The sequence below is a fragment of the Helobdella robusta genome (assembly GCF_000326865.2).
Source record: "Helobdella robusta unplaced genomic scaffold HELROscaffold_17, whole genome shotgun sequence".
Classification (NCBI taxonomy): Eukaryota; Metazoa; Annelida; class Clitellata; order Rhynchobdellida; family Glossiphoniidae; genus Helobdella; species Helobdella robusta.
The window spans coordinates 2948551-2967656 of NW_008703942.1; the positions used below are offsets into that span (position 1 = coordinate 2948551).

At 34.5% G+C, this 19106-nt stretch overlaps 3 protein-coding genes across 3 annotated transcripts in view; 1 reads left to right on the top strand and 2 right to left on the bottom strand.

Annotated features, from left to right (window-relative positions):
* The window catches only part of HELRODRAFT_76005 (hypothetical protein), a gene marked incomplete at both ends in the record, with an annotated part of 5702 nt that extends 2252 nt beyond the window's left edge, over window positions 1-3450 (top strand). Inside the window, one exon of the mRNA XM_009016125.1 lies at window positions 3312-3450. Within this exon, the coding sequence (XP_009014373.1) occupies window positions 3312-3450 (139 nt within the window). The remainder of the gene's footprint in view (window positions 1-3311) is intronic.
* Window positions 3451-6321: 2871 nt separating this feature from the next.
* On the bottom strand, window positions 6322-9776 carry HELRODRAFT_170313 (hypothetical protein; the record flags this gene model as incomplete). Its single annotated transcript, XM_009016126.1, has 8 exons — window positions 6322-6360; window positions 6478-6645; window positions 6931-7128; window positions 7558-7688; window positions 8060-8369; window positions 8539-8688; window positions 9001-9075; window positions 9360-9776. The coding sequence occupies 8 exons, from the start codon at window positions 9774-9776 to the stop codon at window positions 6322-6324; spliced, it is 1488 nt and encodes a 495-aa protein (XP_009014374.1).
* A 653-nt stretch (window positions 9777-10429) lies between these two features.
* Window positions 10430-17443, bottom strand: HELRODRAFT_130526 (hypothetical protein; the record flags this gene model as incomplete). Its single annotated transcript, XM_009016127.1, has 14 exons — window positions 10430-10592; window positions 10942-11019; window positions 12334-12446; window positions 12606-12758; window positions 12985-13067; window positions 13205-13274; window positions 13541-13646; window positions 13858-13968; window positions 15523-15617; window positions 15742-15912; window positions 16328-16479; window positions 16563-16674; window positions 16843-16942; window positions 17403-17443. Coding segments are annotated over 14 exons (1548 nt in total), but the record flags the coding sequence as incomplete, so codon positions are not given.
* Window positions 17444-19106: the final 1663 nt, after the last annotated feature.

Here is a 19106-nt window from a genome sequence, read left to right on the forward strand (position 1 = left end):
ATGGAAATAGATGAGGTACGTATGAGAAGTTATGTGCAAGAGAACGTGTTGAAATATGGAAGGAGAAAGAGAGAGAGATAGAGAGAGAGAGAGAGAGAAAGAGAGAAAAAGAAATAAAGAAAGAAAGAGAGAGAGAGAAAACAAAAGAGGAAAAGAAAAAAAAAGAAAAAGAAAGAGAGAGAGAGACAGAAACTGGGATAGGGAAAGAAAAAAAATAAAAAATGATAGAGAAGATAATGATAGAGTTGTGAGTAGAAAGTTAAATAGACAGAAAAAGAGAGAGAGAGAGAGAAAAAAGAGAAAGAAAGAGAGAAGAGAGAGAGAGAGAAAATAGAGAAAAAGCAGCAAGAGAGGTAAAAAGCGCCAGATTAAAATGTTGACATTGATTGTGTATTAAACGAATTGTGACTTGTATAGTGACGTCAGTGGAGTAGATAGATGGCTATAGAAATGACATTAATGACGATTAGGACGATGAAGAAGATGATGATCTTGATTACCAGGTGATAAAAAATTAGTAGCTAAAGTGATCACAATGAGGATGGCCAATGTTGATAATGTGGCACACTGTAAACTTGTAACATTGACACCGACGATTAAAAAAAATGAAAAATTTCAAACATAAAGATAAAAAAGAAGCTGCAGCTTTTGTTGTTGCTGCTGCTGATGATGATAAACTAAACTCATTGATGACGACGCAGATGATAAAAATTGATGATGACAATCAAAAAGAATAATGATGAAGAGGACGAAGATGAGAGTTGATAGCATGCCAAGCAGGCACGTACAAATTTAGATGGAAAAAATAAATAAAAGATTGAGATTTAAAAAAGAATCTGAATAATGCTGCTTCTTCCCTTACGACAGCTATTTTTTTCTTGCAGATCTACTACTACTACTACTACTACTACTACTACTACTACTACTACTACTACTACTACTACTACTACTACTGTTACTACTGCTACAACTGCTGCTCTTTCTACTACTAATTTAATGGTACAAATTACTAAGAGTTCTGCTGAAGTAAGTGTATTGGTTTAAAGTTTTTAACATTTTAAGTAATGACCTTGGTTTTTTGTTTAAATCTAGTTTCATTGAAATACTTCGAGCAGATTATTTTTATTTAGTGATCAAATTTATTTTAAAAATTCTGACAGCTACATATCGCTATAACGTGGACCATTTAAATTAGAAAACAAGTTGATTTTATAGGTCATCACCAGCAGTGGAACATAGAGCAGCTGAAATAATCTATATCTTAAATACTACCCTTTGGTCTGAAACTTCTGTTTAATGTACCCATATATATTAATTCTTAATTAATTAAGAATTAGACAATTAATGTATATGAATGTACCTGAAAATATCAAAAGTAACAAAAGCTAATTAATAAGGCAATACTAGTAAGATTTTTTTCTAAAATGATTCAGGGGTTTTTTTTTCTCTAGTCTGTGTTTCAAATCTTTTGACATGAATTTTTTTTGGGTTATCAGCGTTTTTTAAAATAATTAATTTATGTAGACTTTAAGATAGTTACTGTTCCGTCTTGCTGTGAATTTTTTATACGTAAAATATTAACCCCACTTATAGCCCACCTTAATTTTTCATTTGTTTTAATTTTTACGTTTTTATTTTTTGGTTTAGAAAAATTATCGAAAATTTTTGTTTGCTTGTGACATCACGCATTTGTCGTTGTCACAGGAGGCCATTTGTCGCTAGGTGGCAGGCTGAGGAGATGACTTAATAATTCAGATTGCCCATTTGTGTGCTGATGTGATGCTGATGTGATGATGATGTGATGATGTGATGATGATTTGATGATGATGTGATGCTGATGTGATGATGATGTGATGATGTGATGATGATGTGATGATGATGTGATGATGATGTGATGATGTGATGATGATTTGATGATGATTTGATGATGATTTGATGATGGTGTGATAATGTTGATGCAACAATGATGATGACTCTGCAACGATGAGGATGTGAATAAATAGAATGAAGCATATGATGTTGACAATACGATTACGGTGACAACGAGGCTCTGTTGATAATGATGACTATATGATAATGATGATGGCAGTGATAATGTGGTAATGTGTGGTTTAGACACTGATGAATAAACATGTACAGGAATTTTATTTTGGTGAACAGTGAATGGTGGTACAATTTTGTAACCACCCATAAATTAAAAAAGCAGCATTTTGAAAAACAAAACCAGGATTTGAAAAACAATCCACTGACCGACAGCATCCGATTTCATTTCCACACGACCTCTCTAACTTACATCGATCTCTCCGGATGTCATTTCAACAAAGTTCCGCGAGGTTTGCCCAACACTCTTCGCTACGTGCAACTTCGTCACAACAACATTAATGTCCTGAGCAGGCTCTCATTCAAGGAATGTCCCTACATGAATGTTCTCGTGCTCGACTGGAACAACATTACCGGTTTGTCCGATGATCTGCAATAAACTCTTAAAACTGAATTTTGTGGAAAATTATTAGAAATTTTTGTTTCAATTTATATGAAATTCGGAAAGCGCACGCAAGCTAAATTAGTCTGCATTTTCTTTATTGATAATTATTAAAATTATGGTTGTCATTTTACATTTTCAAGTTGCAATCGCTATTGTTAACATCATTACAGTCCAACGTTTCAATTTCTAGCAAAGAAAGTTATAAATGTTGTTTTTATTCAGTTATAGAAGCAGAAACATTCAGTCACATGTCCTACTTGAAAGAACTCTGGCTCAACTTCAACAACCTCGCCTCCATGCCATCGAACCTCCCGCCAAATTTGCTTCGACTATTCATCCGCTCAAATAAAATCAACCAAATTCAGTCGGAAACGATTGAAGCTCACCGCTTGCACTCGCTGCATCTTGCCGATAACATCATTTCAACTCTTGACAATTTCGCCACAGGAGACAAAACCGGCCTACCGAGGTTAAAATATTTAGATTTATCTGGAAACAAGATTGAGCAATTGGGACCAAATGCCTTCACTAAAAACGTTCTATCGAAAGAAACATTTAAAGGATCTTTTTTGAAATGTTCCTTAGAGAGTGTAGTTCTAGATAGAAATCCAATCAAAAGTCTCAGCGTCGCTTGTTTTGAAGGTTTAAAGCCAGCACTCAAAGAATTATCTTTATCTTTTCTGCCAAAAAAAGTTGAAGTTGAAAATTTCCAAAAGTTGGCAAAAAGTTTGGCTGATCTGCAAAATCTGAAATTGGTTAAAAGTTCCTCATTAGCGGAACAATTGACAAACGAAGTAAAATTTTGGGGTGAATTGAAATCTTTGAGAGAGTTAGATATGTCAGAAACCAATTTAAAATATTTAAGTTTGAATGTAGTTGAATCGATGCCAAATTTGTTCCATTTAAAAATATCAAGTAACGATTGGTACTGCAACTCATCTATGCTCTGGCTGAAGGCTTGGCTGGACGGCTTGAATGAAGTAAAAATGTTGCAACATCAGAAACAACCATCTCTGCAACATCACCAACAACAACAACAAACATATCGTCAAACTGAACAACAGCAGCACACTCAACAACATCAACAAAAAGATGACATGCACCAACCAGCAGATGAAAACCTGGCGGAACTGAACAAATGCATCTACCCATCTTACATGAGAGGGCAGCGCGTGGTTGACCTGGCGGCAAAAGATTTTTACGAGATTGACCTGACGGATGAACATCTTTCAAAATTGAAGAAACAATTCATTAGAAGGTTCAAAAGTTTCAAAACAAGATCCCGCTCTCCAATGTTAGACGGAGATTCCAGTGTTAAAAATTTATTCGATTTCAACGATATCACTCTATCGAGAGATGACGAAAGCGAGTATGGGAGGAAATTTACTGAGAAAGATGATATGATTGGTGGCAGGGAGGATGGCGAAGAAATAGAAAACAATAATCTTAATGTTGAAAACATTGGAAATGGTTTTGTTGGTGCAGATGATGATGCCGATTATACTGGGAAAAACGGGAGCGGTAAAAAATATGATGGAAGTGAGGATGGAAACAATGTCGGTATGAACAGTTTGTTGTCAAATCATAATTTAATTGAAACTCCAACAACATTAACACCACCAGTACTGCAAATAGTGACCGGAACAACACCAATAATAAAATATCAAAATAAATATGCCAGTGCCAGAAAAAATAAACAAACAACAAAACGGCCGAGCAACATCAGCGTCAACAACCTCGTTAACAACAGCAGCAGCAGCCACATGCCCAACAACTTCATGAGTGGCGGCAGTCGAAACAAGACGCAAAACGCTCAACCTTTCGAGAACGGCCACCAGCGACGCCAACAGCAGCAGCAGCAACAGATGAACGACAGCACCTTCATTTATTTCGCCATACTGTCAGCGTTTGTCGTCATAGTCCTAACTGTTGTTGTTGTGGTGCTTCTGCCGATTTTTAGCTTCTTCATTTACAGACGCTGTGCTGTTAGAACGAAAAATGAAAATTATTCAAACAACAACAGCAACAACAATTGCAGCAACAACAACAACATTAACGCTGAGGGACTTGATGTTAGTAGCATTGACGCCAGCAAATCTAATCTATGCATGAACTGTTTTGTAAAAAAAAACAACAAACGTAAAGATGTTAATCTAAAGGAAAACAACATATCTAGCAGCACACATGGTCATGATCCAAAAAATGATCCTTGTGCAACGATTTTTTGCAACAGCAACACCAATAACAACGCGAACAACAACACCAACTTCACCAGTAAAAACAACGATGGCAGTTTTTTTCATTCCATGTCTTTGTTATCGCCGTCTTTGTCTTCATCCCCACCCAAGACCGTATTAGTAACGCAAGAAAAATCAAAAATTGTCCCGAAGACAATTCGTTCTAGCGACGTTTATTGCAACAATTTCGCTGCCAACGACCAACCTGCTTTGAACTCCCATTTTGTAAACAGCAATATGTACAACACCGCTCCAAGTAATAATAATAATAATAGTAATCATAATAAAAGTAATAATAATAGTAATAATAATAATATTAAAAACTTCAGCAAGAGTCCAAATTATAACAATTGTTCGGAACATGTTGATGAGCACATAAACTCAGTTGAAATTTTCAACGGTAGAAACAGATTTGATAGAACTCCGGAGAAACTCTCCATGGGCATTGATAGCAACAATTTCAACAGGATGAAAGTTTACAGGTGGCAGGATTTCTAGCTATTCTACGTAAATAGTTAACAACAATCGTTTCTGCATTACTCAATATACCTGCTTAACCCGACCATTAATTGAACATTTTTATTCAATGTAGATCTGTTGATTCTTATTAGTTTTTTTCATTAGTCCAGTTTATATTTTTAATTTTTGGCAATTTCGTCTTTGTTGAACTGATGTCCATTCCCATGCTAAATTTATTTAAACCAGAGACGCACCAAATATAAAAATTATGACCAATTGAAATTTAAATAAATAAATTGAAAATATTTTTATTATTTAAATGAAATTTCATTCTGAATTGAATGGAACTCTGAAAATATATTTCATTCAATATTTGCATCTCCCTTACAAGCGTTAGGCCTAATTATAAATTTTCAACCTTTCAAAACAGTCGTACATTTGTAACTGGCTTTATATTCGGCTTAATATTAATAATTTTGATGTTTAAACATATAAGTTTGAATTTGCTAACCACTTTCGAGATTTCAAACTATTAAGATATCAAACTTCAGAAGTTATTGTAAAATCTCCTGCAACTAGCACAAAATTTGTACTATTAAAATTAAATTTGATTATATACCAATAAAAATTCTGACGACCACATAGAAGACAACAGGTCCCCCCAATGTTAAACTGGTGCCTCACTGATCAACACTCAATGATTCATCGCTTTCATAAGGTTTTTTTTTCATGTATAACTTTCTTTTTTTCTTCATTCGCGTTACCGCATTTCTTCCGTATAAACAATTGTTTTGAATAAAAATAATGAAATAATACATGAGGTTTTTTTGCACTGGAACGTACATCGTAGTCCATGCACGGTGTGTATGTATATATATATGGCGGAATTTTTGACTTTTACAGAAAAAAAAAATTATCACATGGATGTACAGTACAGAGAAGGTACACACTTTCCATATGAAATTATTTATAGAAACGCATTTGAACGTATGAAATAATTGCAATCATTTTAGGAGCCACAAAAAAGAAGGAATTATTTTTATTCTTAACAAAACTTTTAAAATAATCGTTCGGTTTTGATGAACTCTTTCAAGGTAATTCTTAGTAATACCAGCTGGTTACAGGCAGATACGGTGCTGTTCAACAATCAGCAGTAGGTTGCGTACAAATGCAATAAACCTGCATATTTGCGTTAGTGATATGACTTCAAATAAACTTGTAAAAAATAATTTACAGAAAAAATAATTAAAAAAAATAAAAATTCGTTGAAGTTCATTAGAAACAGTGTAAACAAACCTTATCGGTGAAATGAAGTTTCATTCCTGGAGAAGGGTTGGTGATGACGAATCGGTTATTCGGATCGGATGTGGATCGCGCGTAAACGTTTACTAATCGGTACAGTCCCAAGCACAAGATGCCATGAACGGACAGAGATTTCGTGAAAAGATGACCAAAAGTATCTTCCTGTATCAACATGTGCCAATATTTAATATAAGCATCCTTGCTTAGGCACTATCTTCCGAGCGTTTCACATCAATTTTCGCCGCGTGGTGTTTCGGAGGTACGCAATTTATTTTAAATATGATCGCACCGCATATGCAATGTATTTGCTTACTTTCGTCTTTACGTAAAAATGTTTTTATTTATACAAGCAGTTGAAATTTTGACCGCAAAAAAGTTATACATTGAAATTATCAAGTTAGGCGCTTATGAGCAATAGAGACTTACTCAGCAGGTAAGAAAACGAACCGAAAGATCTTTTAATATTCCCGTGTTGACAGGCAGCAAGTTTAACCGAGGTCGATTTCTAATGGTCTTCAGTTGCTCAGCAGACATCTGGCAACTCTGTTCTGTAAATCCTTCAGCCATCAAATGGTCATGTTCCTCGGAGTCTGTGCCGGTCACGAAAACTCGGAAAAGATCGTAGGTCTCCGGGTTGAAAATTATCTAATTTGAAGTTTGGACGATAAAATATAACATTAAACCGTTTACCACATTTTTAGTATAATTAATAAACATTCCACCATCCAACAAGAATATAGAATGCAGTAGGTATATAGCATACTTTTAAGACATGCTATACACTAAATATATTTACAATTTTTTATTTCTTGATCGCTAGCCTGATACTATCTTTTTATCATTTATTGCTATTTTATAATGTCAACATTGACTTTTTAATTTAAATTGAACAAAGTTGTCAGGAAGAATTCACATATCAAAATATGCATGACTCCATGAAAAGACAAAAGCTCGGTGGAAACGCTGGGCTAATTTTAGCAAAATTTTACAAATGATTTCAACCGGAAACAGAAAAATACGAGAAAAGTTTTTCTTTTTAAATAATTGGATTCTCATAACAAAACCAATAATTACTGTGATAGATAAAGCATCCAAGACCCTGGATGCAAATGCTCTCCCACATGCAAATGGTTGAGTGAGGTGGAATGGAGTGTCTGGGTCGTCTTCATCGTCCTGGTCTATGAACTGCACGTTCTCGTCTTTCACTGTCCAACAATTTTCAACAAGTTTTTGTTTGCAGAAATTAATATATATTAAGCAAACAAAATTATTTTTTGGCAATTTAGAGCATAGATAAAAATATTTTTAATATATAACAAAGTATCTACTAATCACTAACGCAGTTCGGTTAGAATGGGAATGGTGGATTTCATCTCATTGTCCAAATCCAGCGATTCAAACACTTGTAAATTTTGTCATTAGTTTTGTCATTATTCGTCATCACGGTCAATGTTGTTGAAGCTTACCACTGCTATTATTTCTACAAATTACAAAACTACAGCAAAAAAAACATTCAGCGTTATTGCAAGCCTCGTCAACAACATCAACATAAGTTTCACAAACATCATCTCTATACCTGAGATACTAGAATTTTTCGTGGCTCTGATGAATCTTCTCAGAATGTCGTAGCCAGTGCCAGAATATTTCAGCTCAACGTTCTTGAAGGACATGTTTTTGATGTTCAATGTTATCAACAGCGCTTTGCTGTCGTCGTGTGTGGCCAGTGATGATGACGACGTTGGTGGTGGCGATAAAGGCAGCGATTGTTGTGAGGTTAACATTGATGAATGGAGTAATGTTGAGTTTCTTTGCGCTGAATGTACGACGCACATGTGACAGCGTTCGATGCGGACGCTTCTTAAGACACCGCGATTCAACGGAGAGCCCTTTGAGGAAAGAGAATTTATATGAAAGATGAGATCAAAAATGACGGTGAATGTGCATACGTGTATGCCGACTGCAACTAAAATAGCATTGCGCATACCTGATGAACCAAACGAGCAATATTAACAACGATAACCACACAACTTGATTATCACTACACAAACTACATACTATTTTAACGTAAACAGCAGGAAAATGACAGATGTGAGCCCATTCCCTTTCCACGAAACTTCGCTCCTTGGCCACGATGACTACGGCCTTGAGGTTCTCGCCCTTCAAACTGCTCGTTCTCAGCGGCAGTAGGAAACTTCTCAGGGAACACTGGAGGCAGTTTTTCAAATCGATTAAAATTCGTCAAAATCAATGAACATGTGCTGGTTGCAAGTTCCATTTATGAATGTGTCGTGTTTTGTTTTTAAAACTTGCGTCGGTTGAAATTTGTAGAACGTCGAGGTTGTTAGACTGTGTGATGGGGTGTCGCATGTTTGGTTACGGGCAATAACGATAGTGAAATTTCAACTAATAATTATCTTAAAAAATTTTTTGAACATGGTTTAGCAAATAAATTTATGGCTGAATTATGTATGAAATTATGACATGATCTGAGAAGTTTAACAAAACGAGCTGTGGAACCTGCGAGTGATGAGATAAACAGAGAACAACGTGGTTGGCCAGTTTGTCACAAACATCCTGATTTTTTCTTCTGTCCTTTTAAAATAAAATGTTTATTTTAAATAATATAACTTAACTAATTATTCAATTAATTCAACAAATGAATCCGCAAACTAACCTAACAAAATTAAATAAACTAAAAAAAGATTGTTAATCCCATGTTAATCGAGCCAACATACAAATAAATAATTAGTCAATAATAATTTAACTATCCAGCAAACAACCAGTAACTTAATGGACCAACTCAGAGTTTGATCAACTGACCAGTCGATCAACCAGCTAATTATACACGCCTTAGACCCACCAAGCGGTGAACTTACGAGCAAACAGTCTGTGAGCCGCCTGGAAGGTGTCCAATGAAAATATCCGGTCACATCAAAGTTTTCATCGCTCTCTTTCCCGTCATTCCTTTGGTCAATTCCTCTTGCGGCCTTTGAAAGAACGTCATCACTTTTATCTTCACCATCTTCGTCATTAACGCAGCTTAAATACTCAGTTCTCTCGTCTTTCATGAGATTTGATGAATTGGAGTTGCTATCATCGCAATCTTCAGCAGCCATAGAGGAAGCTGATAACGTGTCGGTGAGAAGATGCGTGAATGGTGACGATTGCGATGATAAGGTGTGGGTGAGGTGAGGTGCAGAAGGTGGTGACGAGGACGATAGCAGAAACGATGGAGAAAGCATCAGCGGAGATGACGACGATGACATCAACTCTTTCGAATGGTTCCTGGGCATGCTGACATTTTAAAAATCAAAATTTAACCAAGTGTCAGTCGACAAAGTTATTAAATAAATTTTTTAAAGTAATTATTTAACTTTAAAATTTTTTGAATATGTCTACATACTTATTTGCTTGGGATTGCAGCAACAAATCATCTGTAAAATTTAAAAAGATAGATAAATAAATACATATTTATTTAAATGCTTGGCGAGTTAGCTCAGACGGCAGGATTGCCATTTTTCGCCTTGCCGTTGTTGCACGCTTACCTAGTTCGAATGTCGTCTGCCCAAAATTCAATGAATTGTCATGCATTACGGTTTGCACTCGTACATACAAGATGCGAGTGTACGTCCTTTGGTGGCGGAGGCGCTGGATTCTACTGCATATTTTGCAGGTACATCAAGAAGGATTTCTAAGAAGCTTCGCATTTGCTAGGACTAAATAATTTTGATTTAAATTAAACAAACATCAGAATGATCGGCAAAAATTGTTGCTAGTGAGTAAGCGGACATGAGATTGGATTAGTGTGCAAATAAGCTTGTAACTCAGACAAATATGTATGCAGGCATCAGTATAGCATTTTATGAATATGTTATTTAAATATAAGTTTTCAAAATATGTCTTTAAATGAGATTTGGATTAACTGACGAAATTTAACAGAAAGAACACAGGAGCACTTCTTGATGCGTGTAAATGTTGGTGCAGAATTCTCGTGGCACTGGGAACAGTAGAGAAGCGCAATTCGTGCCTTTGATTTGTTCGTGCAAATGAAGAAGCCGAGAGTTTGCGGGCCGATGAAGGAGTCGTTGCATGTCGAGTTGATTAGCAATCTGGAGATGTTATTGATGAAAGTAGAAGTGGTGGCAGGCAGAATGTTGTGGTCTTGTGGTGGTTTTTTCGCGATTTAATAATTTTATTAAAACATTTCACTCGATCGATTAAAATCTGAATAAGTTTAACTTTTCAAAAACAATAAAAAGTTCAAATCGCTCAACAAATAAATGAAGTTTATATTATTGACGTTGATGATTGTTTCGACAAAATTAATGTTAACGGTGATATGAGTTGTTGAGGGTGAACTAATACATGATATTTAATACCATCGTGAAGTCATATAGAGCCCCAAAACAAACCTAACAACCCACCCAGCCTACCTATCCACCCACCCAACCTACCTACCTTGTATTAACTTCACCTCTGCTGTCCACGGAGTTCATAACTGCCAACAACAACATGTGGAATTTTGTGTAGCAAAATCTTTGAACAAAAATTTTTTCTCTTTTGTTGTTTCAAATTACAATGTTATCTAATTACATTTCAATTGAATTTTATCTAGGTTACGTGTTAAGGAGTAGAGCATCATACTAATATAACTATTTGTATGTTTTGTATGTGTAGACTTAAATTGAAGATAAATTAGGTAAACACAACTCAAACATGCAAATAGAAAATTTAAAGAACTGTTCTTAAAAACTATTTTAATATCATTTTCATTACATCGGTTTAACGATAGTGCTTGACAAAGAGGTGTCAAAAAACTTTCTCCCTGGTAATCTCCGATTTCCACCACAAAACTTGCTTTAGAATATCTTTAGAACATTTTTCCCTTCTGCGGCCATTTTCCATCGCCTTAATCTGATTTTTGCTAACTTTCGATAACTTATCTCCACCTTCTTTTCTAAAATTAAATTTTTCAATTCCTCCTTGATTTCAGAGATTAAGATCGCACTGTTTTGTACAATGTCCTCTAAGGTGGGCTTTCTTTAACCTTCCAAATTGCCATCATGATTCGTGGCAATAAGTTTTTTTAAATTCAATCAACCATACTTCGTGCAAACCAAGTGAATCCACATATTTTTAAAATTTCACTATTTGCGATGTGTTGTTTGCATTCACACATTGAACTTTTGATTTAAATTTAGATTACAAAACGATTGTTCGTCAGTACGTTGTACAGTACACATTCATTCAGTTCATTCATTGTCTTTTTCGTAATGTTAACAATTTTATTTGTTTGTACTTAATTATTTGCTCGAGTTTGTTTGCTCTGTTTCACCTCTCTGATAAAAACGATGACGATTTTGTGTGCACTCAGATGTTTACATTTAAATTAACTTACATTTTAAATTAAAAAAACTTTACAACATTTCGCTTCTATCTATTAAACGTAGATTTTTACATGTGCATTCAACGCTCGCTCCAGTGGTCAATGATATTCCTATTTTAATATCAGGATTAAAAATATATTAGATAATTAAATACACCTTATAGATAGATACACCTTATTCATATATATAATCATATATAGAGAGAATATTTTCAACATCATCATAGGTGTGATCAATTTATTGAGATACATACATGTGTGTGCGTAAGACAGGATTCGCTTCAAGAGCATATTATTGTGTTTTTGTTATTTTGTAAGAGTGCCTTAACCTAAGTACTTAGTTATAACTCGATGACTGGGCTTATTCAGTTAAAATAATTTCTATCGGAGTTCTTCAAACTGGTCATTTTTTCAATCGTTATTACCGAACTATTTTATATTCATTTTCGCTACTTGAGGCTTACTTGACAACTTCATGGACTGGTTTCTTACGGAAAAATGGAGAAAACTTTTCCGTGTAAATTTCCATCTCAGCACCTTTCAAATAATCATTCTGCCATTCGATGAGATTTTTTATCTGTGAAAATTTTGTTATATAACAAATTAAAAACAAATTTTGCAAATATTTTTATGTTTGCACATTTTTATATTTTCATCTTATTTTTATCTTGAAAGATTATTTCATAAAACATTTTCATCAATCTTTATTACGTTTAACATTTCCACTAATTACAACCTTCTTATCGTAAGAGAACATGAGGAGAAGGTTGGATAGAAAGGTGGAGAAGCCAGGAGCGAGACATCCAGCTGCCATGAAGGCCATCTTCATCTCAGTGAAGCAGATTATGTGATCTCTACTCGTCCAAAATGGCAGGTTCTTGCATATCGTCTGGTAACATTTTACGTAAATCCATGAATCACTTTAGTGCTGTTTCATCATATGATGAAAACGCGACATAAGTTAAAAAATTATTTTTTCATGAATTTATTTTAACAGTTTTAAAGTCTATTAATAAATAACTGATTTTTTGCTAAAGTATACACTATCTCAACAAATTTTTATAGATTGTTTGTAACTTATTTGTTCAAACTGCTAACATTTTTTGTCTTCCTACCTTATTTTCTGCTTTCAAGAGTTGCAAGATGATTCTGGCTTTCGGACAGTAATTTTTTACTGCAATTGCTCGCATGATGTTGTCTGAAGGAAATTGCATTAATGAGCAGTTTGCGAAATTATATATTAAATTATAGTTTTATAATTTTCAATAATAGTTTTTTAAAATGTCATTTATAAAAAAAAAACACTTTCATTAATCAGCGAATGGCAATGGTTACCTGTGTCTTCCTCAGTTGCAGAGGGCGCCGATTGGTTGGTCATTATGAGCACAGCCTCCGCACTTGATAGCTGTACAGCACGGTACAATACATCGAGTTGTTAGGTGCCAAACAAATAAATTAAATATAATTAATAATGTCACTTAATAAAACATACACTTGGCGGAATGAATTCAAACATGAAAAATAATTCAATGCCATTCGAAAGTAGTAGGTAATTAAACGTTTTATTTATATGTGAATCATTGAAATATAATTTACTTCTTTTGCAATATTGTAACTACAATTGAATGAATAAAACATAAATGAATAATTGAATGAACATACAAAGCCGACCTTGGCTCGTTTGAGATCCTTGATGACCATGATGGAGCCCTTGATGAAGAGGATCTGATTGTAGTAACGTTTGTAGAGGGACTCCAACTCGATGGATGGCGGGTTGCTTGGTTGGTCGGTAGATAATATTTTAAAATATCTAATAAACATGATTATCCAAAAATTATTTTGAGATTGAAATGCCTTATTTGATGAAGCATTTAAAATGAGAGATTAAATTTCTGACGAATCATTAAAAACTGTTTTGACAGCAGACGATCGTTTTAAAAAAACGTTCAAAAATTATTATAGAAACAAGCAGTACGTATTATACTAACTCATCTAAAATAATACTTTTTAAGTTTTTATTCAGCCTGTCATTGTGTGAGAAGTTTCTTACAAAGTTGCCAACTGTTTGGAATGAGATATGGCCTCCAACGATCAAGTGTCTGTCATTTGGTTTCCATTGCGTTGCATTTACTTTTGATAGTCATTGCACGTGAGTTTGTGTGCGGGTGTATGTAGTTTTGTTTGAAAAAAAATTTGTTAAGATCTAAAGAATTTATTTTAAGCTATTGGCTTTCATTGCTATATATTTAATTATGTATTAATTGATATGAAGTTTGATGAAAGATATTGAGAAAAAGCTTTCAAGAATAACACAGATGCAACTAACTGAAAAAATATTTAAATTAAAATGCTTGTTTGTTAGGCTCTAATTCATTAATGAATAAAACTGGTTCATTCTAATATAATAAACATGCAACTCCTGGTGTCTCAAACTTAATAAATTAAACAACTTTTATAGAGGTTATGATCTTTAAGGTTATTATTGTAATCCAAATTAAATTTCTAACGATGTTTGTACGTCTTTGTATGTATGTCTGATTTGTATGTATGTTTGTGCGTGTACGTATGTATTTGTATGTATGTCTGATTTGTATATAAGTTTGTATGTGTATGTATGTCTTTGTATGTATGTCTGATTTGTATATAAGTTTGTACGTGTATGTATGTTTTTGTATGTCTGTCTGATTTGTATATGTTTGTGCGTGTATGTATGTCTTTGTATGTATGTCTGATTTGTGTATGTTTGTGCGTGTATGTATGTCTTTGTATGTCTGTTTGATTTGTATATGTTTGTGCGTGTATGTATGTCTTTGTATGTATGTCTGATTTGCATATATGTTTAATTGCCGGTATTTATTTTTTTAATTTTTATTGTTTCCATTCTTACGGCCACTCGACAAACAATAATCGTAGCTACGCCTTACATTTATTTACTTCATTTATCCAGAAAATATTGCACTCACAGTTTAATCCTACTAAAATATTTTATTTATTTTTATTATTTATTTTGGAAAAATAATAAAATCATCATGTCCTGCTATTATTATTCGTTTCATTTGAACTATTGTTGGAGACATCCCATTGCAAATGTCAATAATACTCTCCAGTTATTCGTCAATTATAAATCTAAATGTTAATTTATGGCTATTGAACTTAGAGACACCGTACATCTGCATCAGCCGGCGACGGAGACATTACAAAAAAATCGTATAAAGAGGTAAGTAAATTGAACACAGATAAACAAACAATAACAAAATTTTAAAAAAATATTACATATATTTACGAAAAATTACAAAAAATTTAGCAAAATTTTAAAAACTCGCAAAAAATATTGAAAATTTACAAACATCAAATAGAAAATAAGAAATATTATTTATGTAACATTACATTTCCTCAAGCTCTTCCTACTAACTCATTTCAACACTTAACAATACTACTAAGGTGTGACTGAGCTTCAAGTGAGGCAAAAAAGTTTGGCTGATAATAAAGTTATTACTGATTAGTAATAACGTCAACAAATTGAATCAACATCGAAATTTTTAATAAATTGCATGTTATTAATTTATTATTATCTATATTAAAAATAAGAGAGTGAATAAATCTTTAATTCTTTATAAATGACATACTAATTATGAAGAGCATTCGGTCCTAACCTAACTCCAGGTTCTTTTTTGTAGCAGAGCATGTACTTGTCCCTCGAATGATGAAAAATTTCGATGATTTCTGGAACAGAGCTGGCAAACATGGCCTATGCAGCGATGAAGATGTCGGTTGAGGAACCCAACAAAACGCATATAAACCCACCACACAAGCCCCATCATACAAGCCACACCACACGACAAACCACCAAAATCACCACACGACGCACTAACTATCGCGCCAAAAAGGAAGACAACGATGAAAATCTTTCCGAGAACAGTTATACAGTACTCATCTCCGTAACCGACAGTGGACATGGTGATTATGACGAGGTACATGCTCTCCCAGTATGATATCCTGTGCACGTTGTCGTAACATGTGAAAGGATCGCCGGAGTTTTCAACCTTTGACAGTTTTGTTTGCGTGTGTGGGTGTATGTGTGTGTCTGTGTGTGTGTGTGTCCAGTGATACTGTCGGTTTGCTATTTTGTGATTGCAAATTTGTTTTTTGTAAACACAGGCGAATCAAGTCGTAGATTATAATATGTACCCAAGATTTGATTCGAAAACTGTAAAATAACAAGCATCTAATAAACCCCATTCAGCATTTTAAAAATATTATTGAAACAAGTTATAAATTAATCAACACTTCCATCCAACCAACCAACCAACCAACCAACCAACCAACCAACCAACCAACCAACCAACCAACCAGCCAACCAGCCAGCCAACCAACCAACCAACCAACCAGCCAACCAACCAACCAATCATTTAATCACACTATCAGTCATTCAATCACTCAACCGATCATGCAACTAACGAGATGGATGAACCCTCCGGAACCCACCCACACACAGATGAACATGCTGAACAGTTCGACCAATCGGATGTGGTTTGACGTCCTCAGAAGATACAAAGACTGCAACACGTCACTGAAGTTCAACAACCGGAAGACACACACAAACCTCAACCCTGAGAAAGATGTTGGTGAAGGTGATGATGGTGTGGTGATGACGATGATTGTTATGATGACGATGACGGTGCCACTGACTCACCCAGCCAGTACTTGTGTAAGTAGAGAGCCACGAACATGGGAGGAATGGTCACCATGTCTACCACTGTCGTCAACTCCACCCAGAACCTCAACTTGTCGTTCGCCGCTATGAACTTTTAAAAAAATTGTCAATTTCTGATCATAAGTTAAGTGAATGTTTGTTGAATTAAATATAAGTTTAAGCTACGAGAATTTAAGCAATTATAATAAATGATCGATTTATTAAATTGAACATCATGTTATCATATTACAATTGCTGCCAAAAATCTGTTGGAACCAACCTTGAAAATGAAGTGGACCAAGAAGAACAGGTTGCACACCAAGTCAAGTATGTCGCTTGGATAATATTTCACAAAATAATCCTTCTCTACTGGATTTTCTCTAGAGTTGGAATTAAATTTTTTTCTATTAAAAAGTTGGAAACGTATGTTGAATGTGTTTTTCTTTTAAGCTATGAAATGTGAAGAAACTTCTGCTTTGTGGTCTTACTCTTCTTTTACCATTTATTACGCTTCATTGGTTTTTTCACGAATGGATTTCTGTAACTCGTCTCATTATGGTGTTTCTGATCTTACTCAACATTTTACAATTGTCTAACTTCTTCTCAGACTAACTTTCAGTCCCTTATGGATTGTAAACTTCATCGAGGAGCCCTGTGGAACCCACCAACAAATAGCGCTATTAAGGTCAATTAGATGAGTTGTTAAACCAATAAAACAAGCGTAATAAATAAATGAATTACATAAATATTGATTGTTCATTAAATTTTTCTATCCGGATTTATGGTTTGGTGTATGTGTGCATGTTTTGCAACGTATGCAACAGCGAAATAACGACTGACTTGGATGCATCGATAATGTAGATGACCAGAGATATGATGGAAAATATGCACGAGACTGAGATCTGTCTTGCAGGTCGGATGGAGGTCATGGGATGAAAACAAACCATTAAATTATCAGCTCTAGGTAAGTGAAAACTAATTATCATTTGTCTGAGAAACTGACCTATTTTAAGATCGGCACAGTAATGGGATTTAAGTGTTTTAGTTTTACGTCGATTTTAAAAGTTGTTGAAACTTCGGACGATTTATAAAAATGTTGTTAGTTGAAAATGCCGATAAAAGTTCATCAGCGTAAGCAGTTGTAAGTGTTAACAAATACTTAATTGGGTTAGAAACTGAAAAGATCATTAACAACATAAACGTCAACTGACAACGAGCACGAAAGAGACAAACAGACTGACCAATATGATTCCACTGCGGCACTGGGCAGATATCAAATGAACGAAAAACATCTTCACCCTCGTCAACACTCCTTTCTTCATTTCATTCTCTCTACTGATCACATTCTCACCATTGTTTTCGTCATCCTTTTTGCTTCCATACTCACCGTCGTCGTCTTCATATTCATCGTTGTTGACGCTTAAATTTGAAACGCTGGTGATGTAAGCGGCCAAACTTTGTGCAGTTGTCGGCTTTTGATACTCGCCCATCGAAACGCGCTCCGATTGTTTACCATTCTGATATCGAACTTTTTTGTGAATTCTACTCAGAGCTCGGAAGAAAATGATGATAAGTATGCCGCCGAAGAACACTGAAACTATCGGAACGACGGAGTACGGCCAAAGTCTGTGGCAGTTTTCAGGTGTGCTGGAATAGTTGGCTTCATCTTGAAATAAGTCGAATTCATTGTTTCCAGATGTGCTGCCAAGTTTTGAAGTGTTTGTGAGTGACGATTTCTGGTCCATCGTTTCGTTTTCAGTTGTTGTTATTCCAGTTATATTGCCTCGAATGAAATCTAGCCAGCAACATTGTTTTAATTGGTTTTATTTGCAATAAAAATTTTCTAACAGCAATTAAATCATAAAACTATAAATTCAAACTTTTAAAAGCTAACAACTACATGAAATAATCGACTCTCACTTTTTCATAACTTTTATTGATTTATACAAATAGCCCGTTATCACGTTTTAATGTTTAATTTTTATTTACACTACTAAGAAGTACTTGCATGAATCGTTCTTGTTATTGCACAGAACACAGTGGTGTCTCTCTCTCTCTCTCTTTCTCTCTGATTTATATACAAATTAAAATCTTCTCAATCACACGCACACACACGCACATGCACACACACACTCTCTCTCACACACAACCAAACAAAAAAACAAACACACACACACCTACACATACACATACACAATCACACACGAGCACATGTGAGTAAACAAACGAAGCTGATTATTGTGACGGCAATCATTCTGTTAATTTTCAATTGTTGAGCACATTCATCAGCTGCTGCATAATCCAAAATTATTCGCTTTTTATTAGCGCGCATATGACATGACATGTGGCTTTTATTGAACTTTTAAATTGAAATACCAACCTTTGATGAAACATTTGAAAAAAATATTTAAAAAACAGTTTTATGCATTTAATACAGCACACAAACATACGTATAAAAATAAGGCCGGCCATTTTTTGGAGTAACGGCAAGTCTGTATTTCGGTTTCTGTCCTTCAATATTTTAAAACAAATAGGTATGCAACT